The sequence below is a fragment of the Alligator sinensis genome, unplaced genomic scaffold (assembly GCF_000455745.1).
Source record: "Alligator sinensis unplaced genomic scaffold, ASM45574v1 scaffold225_1, whole genome shotgun sequence".
Lineage (NCBI taxonomy): Eukaryota > Metazoa > Chordata > Crocodylia > Alligatoridae > Alligator > Alligator sinensis.
In genome coordinates this window covers 1930551-1942842 of record NW_005842180.1, presented here as the reverse complement: position 1 = coordinate 1942842, position 12292 = coordinate 1930551, and the positions used below count along the sequence as shown (strand labels likewise).

The 12292-nt window shown below is 41.4% G+C and overlaps 1 protein-coding gene across 6 annotated transcripts in view; it reads right to left on the bottom strand.

The window, feature by feature from the left end:
• Positions 1-12292, bottom strand: part of KCNN2 (potassium calcium-activated channel subfamily N member 2) — an 89826-nt gene that overhangs the window by 28575 nt on the left and 48959 nt on the right. For all 6 annotated transcript variants that reach the window (XM_025207064.1, XM_025207065.1, XM_025207067.1 and 3 more), the window contains one exon: positions 8006-8147. In XM_025207064.1, coding sequence (XP_025062849.1) covers positions 8006-8147 — 142 coding nt within the window. The remainder of the gene's footprint in view (positions 1-8005; positions 8148-12292) is intronic.

Sequence of the window (12292 nt, the reverse complement as noted above, 5' to 3'; positions counted from 1 at the left end):
TTGCGGTGCACAAAAATATCAGGGTTTCACAATCTATTGCAGATGCTTTTTTGCTATTGCATATACTCTATGACACAACTTCTCTGGTTATGTCACTGACATATTGTGACTGATATATATATCAGTCACAATATGATAATTGCAGATAGTCTGCTCCTGCATCGACCAGAATTAGTGGGACCAGGATTGGTCCCGTAGACAGGGCCATCCCTGAGGGGGGCCAATTGGGGTGACTGCCCCAGGCCCCGTGCTTTGGGGGGCCCCTGGAGTGGGGCAGAGCAGTGGTGGCATGAAGCTGGGCAGAGCAGCAGCTCTGTGTCCAGCCACTCGCTACCCCATGTCACCGATGCTGCAACAGTGGTGGCAGCTTCTTTGGGTCCGGGGCCTGGATCTGAGCAGGGGCGGGGCCCCATATGGGTGATTTGCCTTGGGCCCCACACCCAGCTCAGGTCAGCTCTGGCCATACATGTTTGCTTTTATCTTCCTTTAAAAAAAAAAAAAAAAAAAATAGAACAAGTCATGCTTGGATGTTGAAATAAATACACCATGTACGTTAATTTCAAACAGCAAAGTGAGCACCTAATAATCATAGAGTAAAATACCAAGGTTTAAATATTGTGTAAGAGAAAGCACAGGACATTTTAATCCCAAGGGAAATGTCTCTGGAGGGTTAAAACTACCTGAAATGAGCAGCTGACAATGAAAGTACCTCCTTCACCCCCAGTAGTGTAACATGCAGCCCGCATACCAATATATTAAGTTGGTTTGTCACCAATGACATATTTGGGGACAAATGTTTTTCACCTATAGAAAACTTGAGTAGGTGGGATTGTGTAGGGAGTTCCCTAGAGCTTGGAAAATGAATCTTTTCTCCAGACACTGTGAAACCTCGACAAACACATCTACAACTATTGTTTTACTCCATGAGACTTCAGAGGAATGTAGAGGCTGTAACCTCTCCACATGGGCTTTGTTCAGTTGATCTTCACAGTCATACATCCAATCTTTCTCTACCCTCATCCGCTGAAATCCCCAGCATAGTAGCTCGGTCTGAACTTGTGCAGGGCCCTCCCTTTTCTCAGACAACAATTCTGGTGCCTATTCAGCACCTTTGAGAGAAAAGGTAAGATTCAGTTCTTCAAAGTAAATCCAGACCCTAATTTTCAAAATAGAACACTCTTTAATACCTCTGACTGATATTCAGGCTTTGGAAGTTGTACCTCAGCAGGACAATTTTTAATAGTTGGGTTTTGTTGCATGCATTCTTAAAACTGATGAAAGCTAGTATCTTAGGGCTAGGCAGCCTAGACTGACATTTTTGTGACTGCCTCTGATAATATATGAAGAAAAAGTTCATATTCTTGCCTTTAAAAGGTGCTACCTTAATATTTTCAGAAAATCTGCCAACTTTTCCTCAGTCAGCTCTCCAAAGAGCTGAAGAAAACCTCTGTATTTGTTTGCTTCATTCCTGAACTTAATGATCTCTCCAGCACATGCATTTAATAAGAATGACATTCAAACTGTGCAATAAGTCTTACCACAGATGCTAAAAAACAGCAGTATCAGCAACAACTTAGCCAAAAGAAAAATCTATAAGATAATTATTTGGTCAAAAGCAATCTTCAATCAAACTATGTCCCATGTGAAGACCATCTTAACTCTCCCATTTTATTTTAGAAACGTAAGATCTGATGTAATGGATCACTCAGCTGGTGTACCTTGGCTCTGGTTCTGGCAAATACCTGCTATTTCAGAAGACAGCATCACCTACAACTCATCAACAGGATGTACAAGTCTCCTTTACAATGTTGCACATGAGAGGAAAATATTCCCTTCCTGATCCTTGCAGCCAGTCCCATTGTATCCTAAAGCAGGAAATCTCTGTTCTGTTATTTTATCCTCCATAACTACAAAAGTTGATGAAGCGTTGTACAATTATTCAACAATGATGACTTACCAAGCACCAGTGAAATTCAATCCTACAGGTTGATGATATGCAGCACTGAGGTACTTCTATTTATTTGCTTGAAATGTAGTAACCCTTAATTAAGATGAATAAATTCCTCAGTCTCATATAATGAGACAGTGTAAAAAGAATGGACTGTTTAATTTACTCTATATCCTTCATAAATTTTTAACAGCTCAGTCACAAACTCTCTAACTCTTCTCCTTGCCATTCTTCATAATTCTATACCTCAGCGTCTCTCATTACATGTAAATCTCCCTTCATCTCTAGCTATTTTCACTTCCCTTCTTTTGTTTTTTTCCCATCCTGGTTTTATATTTTTCTTAAACACATTTGGCATTAGGTTCCAAGGCCTGGATCATACAAAGTAATTCAGCAACTTTCTGTGTGTGAGTAGTGCCACTAAGTATAGGAGAATAACTGCCTGTGCAAAATGCCCCATTGGTTACAAGGCAACTATGCTAATGTATCTGTATCATACTGCTTCAATGAATTCAGTGGTTGCTCACATGGGGCGCCTATACACAAGTAGCGAGGCTGCCCTGACATGGTGTATTGCAGTGGTACTTGATTTAATCAAGTCTGATGGACCATGGTAATTACCATGCTCCAGCAGCCTCCAGTATCTTGTGTATCACCATCCCTGTACTTGAAAATGGCAGCAGGGGCACTTTATTTAAAACTCATTCAATGAGCTTTAGATAAAGCGCCCCCACCGCCATTTTTAAGCGCAGGGACGCTGATATACGAGACGCTCTGGGTGCTTTAATTAGGGCGGCTCTCACAGCCACTCTAATTAAAGCTCCCTCCCACACACCCACTCCGAGAGCATGTATATAAATGACTATGCTTAAGTGCTTTGCGGGACCAGAAACCAAAAGTTCTGATATTCAGTGCATCAGCGCTAGAACAGATTCTTTAATATGACTATGTCTCCGTGGATGTAGTCTTTCTGGACTTCAGCAAGCCCTTTGACACTGTCGACCACCCCATCCTCATTAAAAAACTAGGCAACTGTGGCATCGATGCCTACACGGTCGAATGGATTGCGAATTGGCTGAAGGGTCGTACTCAGAGGGTGGTGGTGGACGGGTCATATTCAACCTGGGGGGAAGTGGGCAGCAGAGTCCCCCAGGGCTCGGTCCTTGGGCCCACGCTGTTCAATTTCTTTATCAGCGATTTGGACAACGGGGTGAAAAGCAACCTGTTCAAATTTGCTGATGATACCAAAATTTGGGGTGAGGTGGGCACGTTAGCAGGGAGGGAAAGACTGCAGAAAAACCTGGATAGGTTGCAGGGGTGGACTAACAAAAACAGGATGCGTTTTAATACTGACAAGCGCAGGGCAGTAGTAACCGGCAGCACACGTATAAGATAGGAAACTCCCTTCCTAAGAGCACGGAGGCAGAAAGGGATCTTGGAGTCATCATTGACTCCAAGATGAACATGGGCCAACAATGCGAGGTCACGGTTGGCAGGGCTAACCGGACCTTATCGTGCATCCACAGGTGCATCTCAAGTAGGTCCAAGGAGGTGATCCTCCTCCTCTACGCGACACTGGTCAGTCCGCAGCTGGAGTACTGTGTCCAGTTCTGGGCACCCCACTTCAAGAGGGATGTGGACAACATTGAGAGGGTCCACAGGAGGGCCATCTGCATGATCCAGGGACAGCAGGGCAGACCCTAAAAGGAGAGGCTACGGGACCTGAACCTGTTCAGCCTTCACAAGAGAAGGCTGAGGGGGGACCTGGTGACCATCTATAAACTCACTAGGGGGGGGACCAGAAGGGTTTGGGGGAGACCTTGTTTCCCCTAGTGCCCCCCGGGATAACAAGGAATAACGGCCACAAGTGGTTGGAGAGTAGGTTTAGATTAGACATCCGTAGGAACTACTTCACAGTTAGGGCAGCTAGGATCTGGAACTGACTTCCAAGGGAAGTGGTGCTGGCTCCTACCCTGGGGGTCTTTAAGAAGCGGCTTGAGGCCTACCTGACTGGGGTCATTTGAGCCCAGTTTTCTTCCTGCCCAGGCAGGGCATCTGCCCTGAAGATCTACAAGGTCTCTTCTGACCCTACTTCTATGATTCTATGACCAAACAGGCCACAGGACCACAGAACAGGACATGGGGGTTATGGTGGACACTGTTAACTCTGTAAGTTAACAGTGTACTCTTATTGCAAAAAAGTCAATAGTATACAAATGGGTTGCACTAACAAGTATGTTGCTTCCTAGTTAAGGGAAGTGATTCTTCCACTTTATTAAGCACTAGTGAGGTCTCACCTGGAGTACATACTGTGTCTGGTGTTGGGTGCCACACCTCAAGAAAGACTTGGACTAATAGAAAGAGTCCAGCAGAAAGTAACAAAACTGTTTAAAGGTCTAAGAAACACCATTTATAGGAAAAGGCTGGAAATTGAAATTATTTAGTCTGGAGAAGAGAAGACTGAGGAGGGATTTGATAAAAGTCTTCAAATACTCAAAGGGTGGTTATAAAGGAAATGGGGATAGACTATTTGATGTGGCTGCAGGGAACAGGACAAGTAATAATGGCCTTAACTCACAACAAAGGGAATTTAGCTGGGATATTGTGAAGAACTTTCTATGAGGGTGGATAAGGATTGGAACAGATTCCACAGCCAGTCTAGGCAATCTCCATACTTAGCCGTTTTCAGGAACATGTTAGACAAACACCTCTCTGAAATGGTTTAGACAGGAACGAGCCCACCTTGACCCAGGCATTGGCCATCTGGTGTCACTTCAACCCCATTTTGCTATGATTCTGTAATTAATATTTCTCTACTCTTGAAGCATTCAAATATCTACTGTGGTCATACTTTTTTTTTTTTAAGTAACCTATCTCTGATGAATAAAAAGAGCTCCAAAAATCAATGTCTCTGTAAAGAATATCAGAAAACATTAAAAGTTAAAGTTTCTGATAATATATTAGTTGTAACAGTCAAAACAATTTACTGTCATAAGAACACTTAATAAACTGAAGTGTGCTTCTCTATTAAGTCATTATTAGGCAGATTCCAATATTAACTCTTGGGTACTCTGTATAACTATTCCTGCACCCATTTATTATAACTGGTTCCCATTACATGCACGGATTTTCATTATCCATAAACATTTTCCCTTTAAATAATTGTTACTAATTTTCCTTGCTATTCTTTCATCAAAAAAACCTTATCCAATTTTTTTTGAAAATCCAGTTACATTAGGCACAGGTCACTTCTCTCTCAAGGAAGTTCTTTTCTTTTAAGGGAGTTCTGATGATTTGACTTTATCTGCCTATACATATTTAAGTGCTATACTAGCCTCTCTTTTAACTAAGCTACCAATCATTTTTCTTCATCTGCTTCAGATAGTCTGTATTTTATAAGCCAAATTTTCAAAGACATCTTGTTTGATTCACCTTCTAACTTTGCACATGCAGACACTAAGCATTAAAATATGTTTTGTATCAAACAGAAGGGAAGCAATAAATACGAGCTATTGTATACTTGCATCAAAATGGCACTCTCATAACTAAAATGACAAATTGTTAATAATCTCAGTGCTGTGTATGATTAATTCAGGAATACAAAGAAATGTACTTGCAGTGATTTAGTTTCTGTGAGTTTATTTTTATTGGGTCACTATAATTGTATAGCAGACCCTTAGCCAAAGTTGTATAAAAGAGATCCAGATGCTTGTTTTAGTTACACTTGCACAAACAGAGGGCAGTTCCCTTGATTTGTACGAAATCATTGCAGTTTCACTAATGTTAAATCTGGTGTCCTTACCACCTCTCTTTGTAGGTAGGAAGCTCATTGTAAGATTTCTTTATGAATTTTACTTTGCACAATTTTTCCCCATACTACAAGACTATTAAAATGTGCTCCAATTGCTCAGATAAATTTAAAACCAAAATTTGGCTCTGTCATTGTTCAAATATCTTGTCAATGCTAAGGGAGAGGAATGGCTTCAATTTCCATGCACTGGGAAGAGATCAGCTGTTACTGCTTCTTATTTCATAAAGGCATCTGGGAAATGTTATGAGTTTTGGCCCCCTTCCAGTACTTTTTCACTTCAGTGTATGTTGCTTTCTCTCTCCTCTTCTTAATTTACTCATGGCTATTTCTTCTTCCAGCCCTCTCTCTGGTATCATAACACAGTTCACACAGGGCGCATCTACACAAGACACTCTACTGCACAGATAAGTGTCACTGTCTACATGTGTAGACCCTTACTGTGCAGTAATCTGCTCTACTCAGCAGTTAATATGCTACCTGAAAATGCAAGTAGCAAATTAACTGCTGAGTAGTTACTGTGCAGTAAGCCTTTTGTAGAAGGCTGACTGGGAACAAATTTACTCCTGGGCAGCTGGGGGTGGGAGATTTGCTGCCTGCCCCCAGGAGCTGCCTGCTGCCAGGGCAGGCTCTGCCATCACAGCCTGGGTGAGGACGATGTTTTCCTGCCCTGCTCTGGTTCCACAATCGCAAGTTAATTGAGCTGTAGGTTGAAAGACATGAAAACCATCATCAGCAAAAGCAGTGGCAGTAAAGTCCTAATGCTAGTGGTTCTCAAGACACCCCTCCATAACTCCTGTGAAATGAGCTGCAACCCATTTCAGAAATGAATTTATCTATTACAGTGCTTACCTCTTTGCAAAGGGGTTGGGACTGTGGGGGTAGGGGAGCAACCAAGTAGGGACAAACCTGGGCCTGAACTTATCTACTCATCTCCTCACACCTCACCCCAAAGATACCCTCACACTCTGGTTGAGAATCACTGCTCTAACACCATCAGAATGCATTGGCTCTCTTCACTTTTTAGAAATAAAAAATATATTATTAGAAATAAATATTATGTGCAGATCTACTTGCCAAACTATCTGTACAGAAAAAGACAACCTTTAGAAACAAACTTTTAGTGGCCTATAGGTTTGAGCACAAATCCCCAACATGTTGTTTAGCAGATGGAAAAATTGAAGCTACAGTGTTTTTTTTTTTTTTATAATGTATGGGCATGAAAATAGAAATATATCTAACCATAACATACAATAATTGATGTTAACCTGAGCCTCAATCCTGCAATTTCATGGAAGCTTTACACAAGCATGTCAGGATCAGGCCCTTTATTGCTACTGTTCTACTGTAAGACAAAATTAAACAAAATATCTTCAACTATTATTTATTGGTCCTTGACAGTTATATTTTATTAGTCAAACATTAAAATTAGATATTAGATAGTCTAATCAATATGTATTTTGCATATAGAGAGAATGTACTTACTAGACATTTCTACATGGGCCGCTATGGTGCTGTTGTTACTGCACTGTCATTCAGTACTTCCTTTTACACTCTATAGCATTAGTTATATGGGGTACACGGTAGAAAATATATGCATATCTAACATGCATTGAGAGGCTACCCACAGTAACCATTTTATACATCTCCCAAATTTACTTTTTAAATTAAAAACAAGAAAATAAATCTAGGAACGATCTGTTTGCTTATATTACTAGTTTACCTACACATGCCCAAACAGAAAGAAAGGTACATAACTGTTTCCTGACCTTTACTGAGAGACTTTTACAGAAACTTTGTTGCTGAGAATTACAGCAGGTTGGATTCTGTTCTGTGAACTCATGACAAAGCTCCTTATTTACAGAAGGTAAAAACTCTCATTTACCTCCCAAAATGAAAGACCAAGGGAATGGTCCAACAAGAGCACAGATACAAGGGGACAGAAAAGTGACTGCCTAAGCTTCCAAATATACTCCCAGAACCTATAAGCTCTATGCAGAGAGCATGCCTTTGCCCTTACAAGAAAACCTACTTAACAGAGACCACCTCAAGGTTTTGCTCTCTCTCTACAGAAACCTATCTATTCCTCTGTAGTACAAGATAACCTATGTATTATGCAAGTTACCAAAGGACTACTAACATTTTTACACCTCCACTTCTATAACTGCTGTTATAGTCCAGCAAGTTTGAGTTGTTAGTACTAACTTAAATTCATGAGTATTTGAAAAAAAAAAATCAGGAATGCTTACCATGATTCCAGTTAGTAAACAGACTCCTTTCCCACAGTAGGTATTTGGTACCATGTCACCATACCCAATGGACAGAAAGGTAATGGAAATCAACCACATTGCTCCAAGGAAGTTGCTAGTAACATCCTGTTGATCATGGTACCTGCAAGAAAAGGAGAGGGGGAGAAAGAAAACAATTCTGCTAAATTCCTATGCCATGTGGGAGAGCTTTTGCTAGGTGGTGTCTCAAGTGTTCATCTCAAAGATGCAAGGCTATGTGCTTGTTTTTCTGAAGATAAGCAGTTACAAGAGATTATTTAAAATTTACACACAACAACAGCAATAAAAGTCAGTGGGTACAGAAACAGCATAAACGGCAGAGATGGCCACTGAATTTGATACATTTTCATTGTTAAAAAGCCAGTGGAAGCCTCTTGCTGAAGATACTGTTTTCCATAAAACTACTTTATTAGGGGGCAAATTCTGCTCCTTCTCTACAGTTGCATAAGATCTCTGTCTAGTGGAACTGATGCAACCTATTGCACATAGAGAAAACACACAGAGGCTGTGAAGGGATGGGTGGGCTGAAGTCAGGCCACCTGTGCCCTCGCCTGAAAGTTTCACTGATAAACTAATATTTGTAGGCTAAATTAAACCGAATAAATCTGGGACCTACATTCAATTTCACTAGACGTGTCAGCTGTAAGTGTGTTCCTTTGGATTACTACCTGACCATAACGGCTACAGGCAGACATTCAAAAAGCCTGACCCTGAATTGATTCAATCTTTGCAAGTTACTTTAACCTGGCTAGGCTAAACTGGTTTGTAACCATATAGACATCCCAGAGATGCAGGCACATGCTTGCAGTGGCTCAAGCTGGAAGCCTGGGGTTGCTGCAGCAGGCAGTCGATAACACAGTGTTTAGCACCCCTAAGTCAGTGCTTATCAGCCCATTAAGAAAACAAACAAACAAACAGATTCTTGGCTATCTGTTGATTAGGTCCAAAAAGTCCTAAGCAGACACTGTCCTGTCTGCCACAGCACAGACCATAGCCAGCATGTGGTATGCTAGCTAATACTGAGAGGTATCTGTGTAAGGGAGAGGGGACTGGGGAATCCCTGCTTAGCAGGGAGTGGTGAGGGGAGGTGGGTAGCAGGAGGAAGCCAGGCAGATGCCTGCAGTCTCTGCCGGAGCTGCAGCCAGGGAGCAGCGGAGACAGGCCTGCTCTGCCCTGCTCTGGAGCAGAGAGCCCAGCCCAGAGAGCATGCTGGGATGCTGGGGGAGTCTGGTTTAACTTAAACCAGGAAGGGGTCTGAGACAGGCATTGCGTAAACCAGTTTGAGCCAAATCAGTTAAGTCTGATACTACATTCAACCAGGTTCATCTTAAACCAGTCTCAGCCATTTTCAAACTGGTTTATGTGCATTGAACATCTGTTCTGGTACAGGTTTAAACCAGTTTCTGATCATTTAAACTGGTTTATGTATAATGTCTGTCCCTAGCCAACAAGTTCACCTTAAAAAAAAAAACAAAACAGTTGTTGTTTAAACCTAGTATTTACTCTGCGTTCATTTTTGCTGATGTGCATTTTTATTGTTCTTGTTTTAATATTGTGCCAGAATATGACCATTCCTACCCCCAAGAGAGCCCAAGATTATGCAATACAAAAGTTAAATACTACAATATTCCTTGCATTACATTCACGTCTAATCAGCTATGAGTCCTTTTAGGGCCAAAGCCTATTGCCACTACTCTGGCTGAGAAAGAAGGTGAGGAGGTCTAGGGAAGATGGAGCTTTGTCTCTCAGGCACAGAGCAGAAAACCCTGCACCTACTGTATAGCCTTAGATGAGCAGACTGCTGGGTCCCCATCATTATAGATACACTCGAATGGCTTCTCTCTGTGGCCTACCTCAAAGTCATTGTCCACATTGGGTGATAAAGAGGCCCTAAGGACCCCTTCATCTTAAAAGTAAAATGGCTCCAGGTTTGCTTCCTGAAGGGTCTCCTATATTTGAAAAGGTGGGGTATAGTAGTTTGCAGAGTGAATGCAACAGCAATTCTAGAGGCACCTCTTCTTCTCCCATGAAAGAAGAGCTCCTTATAAGCATTGGCACAGACACCTCAATATTTTCCTTCATATCCCTCCTTAAAACTCTCTTTTGGTGCAGTGCCTGCAAGAGACTGACACCAGCTAAGCTGCTGTGGTACAACTAACGTTTGCCATTCTACCAGTTATTGTCTCATTGTATCACTGTACATTCCTGTCCGCAGAGGTGTAATGACAAGGCTGGGCACCAATGGCAACTGCCACACACAAGGGTAGTGGGTGACTTTAGGTTGCTGCTGCATTGCCTGTTTGTGTCCATCTGTTGTCTTTTGTCTTGTACTTAGATTGCAAGCTCCATAGGGCAGGGACTCTCTCTCTTTGTTTCGTTTCCGCTGAAGCAGGAACCATGGGGTCACAGTCCAGAATAGGGTCTTAAAGACACTACTATGATGCAAATCATTAAAATAATTAGTGGAAACATTATTTGCACAGGTGTTTCAGACATCCAAGGATGACTAGTGTGGCTTTCTTTAGCTGCCTGCTCTGTGAGCTAAGCAAATAAAAGGTGGTAAAAGAAGTGTGTGTTGTGTACAGACTAGAAGTAAAGCTGATTTCATTCCAGTGGCTGGCGCACAGTCTGTGTACCATGTTAGGAAAGACAGCCCTTCAAAATATCACTTAAATGAGTGGGGGACAACCTTTCTGGCAGGTATACCACAAATTAACCCTGCCATCTCCCCAAGTGCCACTCCAATCCCCTTACCCTGCCTGATCTATTGCTTTGCTTTCTATTCTTAACCCTGAACTCCCAGCCCAAGTTACTGCTTTGCTTTCTCCTTCCTGCCCTATCTGCCACTGTGCTGCTTGTCCCCCCTATGATCAGCTGAGAGGCTGTCCATGTGACTTGTGACACCCATGCCACAGGTTAGCCACACCTTGACTTATATATTTGGTTTTATTAGTTCTTCTCAGGTAGAGCTAGGTTGTCACTCTCAGTTATCCACCTGCAGAGAACAAGCCCTAAATGTCAACATTTTTAGAATTTCCTATGTGACTGAAGAAAGGACATTAAAATAAAAACCTCCCAAAGTGCAATAATGTCTATTTCTGTGAATCTTCAACAATGGCAAGGTCTCCTTCAGTAGTGTAGTTGGAGGAAGGGCCACAAGGCCAGAAGCCCCAGCACCATTTTTACAGGGGGCACAAAGACAGTTGCCAGTTCACAGTGACCACATTACTGCAATCAGCACGGCAGGAGCTGGCACTACCCTGTACAATCGCAGCTGCCCTAAGTGCAGCCTGCCCTACTATGTGTATGTTGTTCTTCATCATTTAAGCAATTCAGAATAGGGACAAACTGGTATACAGATTATAATGCTCTTTTTGGTCTTATTCATTTACTAGAGTGGATAAAGTATTTCAACAAAATCTGCAGGAAAATCATTCAACAAGGGAAGCAGGTTTACATTTTTAACAGCACAATTACTGACAGTAGTTTCCCAGGTTCCATTTGAAAATGTGCATCTTAATGAATATTTTATCTGAGGGACTTTACTAATTAAAGCTCCCTGTTTTCATATTTAGAAAGAGGCTACTTCAAGACCTGCATTTTTTAGAATCTTGTTAGTTTTCATTACTTATAGATTTCTTAGTCTTACATATTTCTTTGGGTTATTATTTAAAGTGTTGGTTAAATCTTGTAAGTCAATAGTGAATTTCACATTGGTGTTTTACTAAAGACCCCGGTTCCTTAGGCCCTGTGATTTAAAAAGGCCCCATGATTACCAAAAATGCTTGAAACTGTCACTTGTAGTGCTCAAAAAACAGAAGTCAAAGAAAGAAAACCTGAAATTGGTCCAATAAAAATATTACTCACAAAAATCCTTGCCTCTGATAAATTTTAAGCTAGATCCCTGATAGGTTTTGTGGCTTGACTCATGATTTCTTAGTATAATAACTCCATTTTAAGTTTGTACTTAAAGTCCTATTGATTTCTTTGAGTCTGCCTACTTAAGCATGTAAGATTAAATTATTTGATTTTTTCTTTTCTTTCAGACACAGACCAAGATGTAGTTAACAATGACTATAAAGGATAACCAAAAGGAACCTATATGCATATTAGAAGTAAGACAAAGAAAAGTTTAGGTCCCTTACTGAATTGGAAGGTGGAGCTAATTATGGACCATGTTTTAAAGATAGAGTGTTTTTTTTACTCAACGATCAGAATACAAGCACTACTAACACCAAGGGCAGGGGA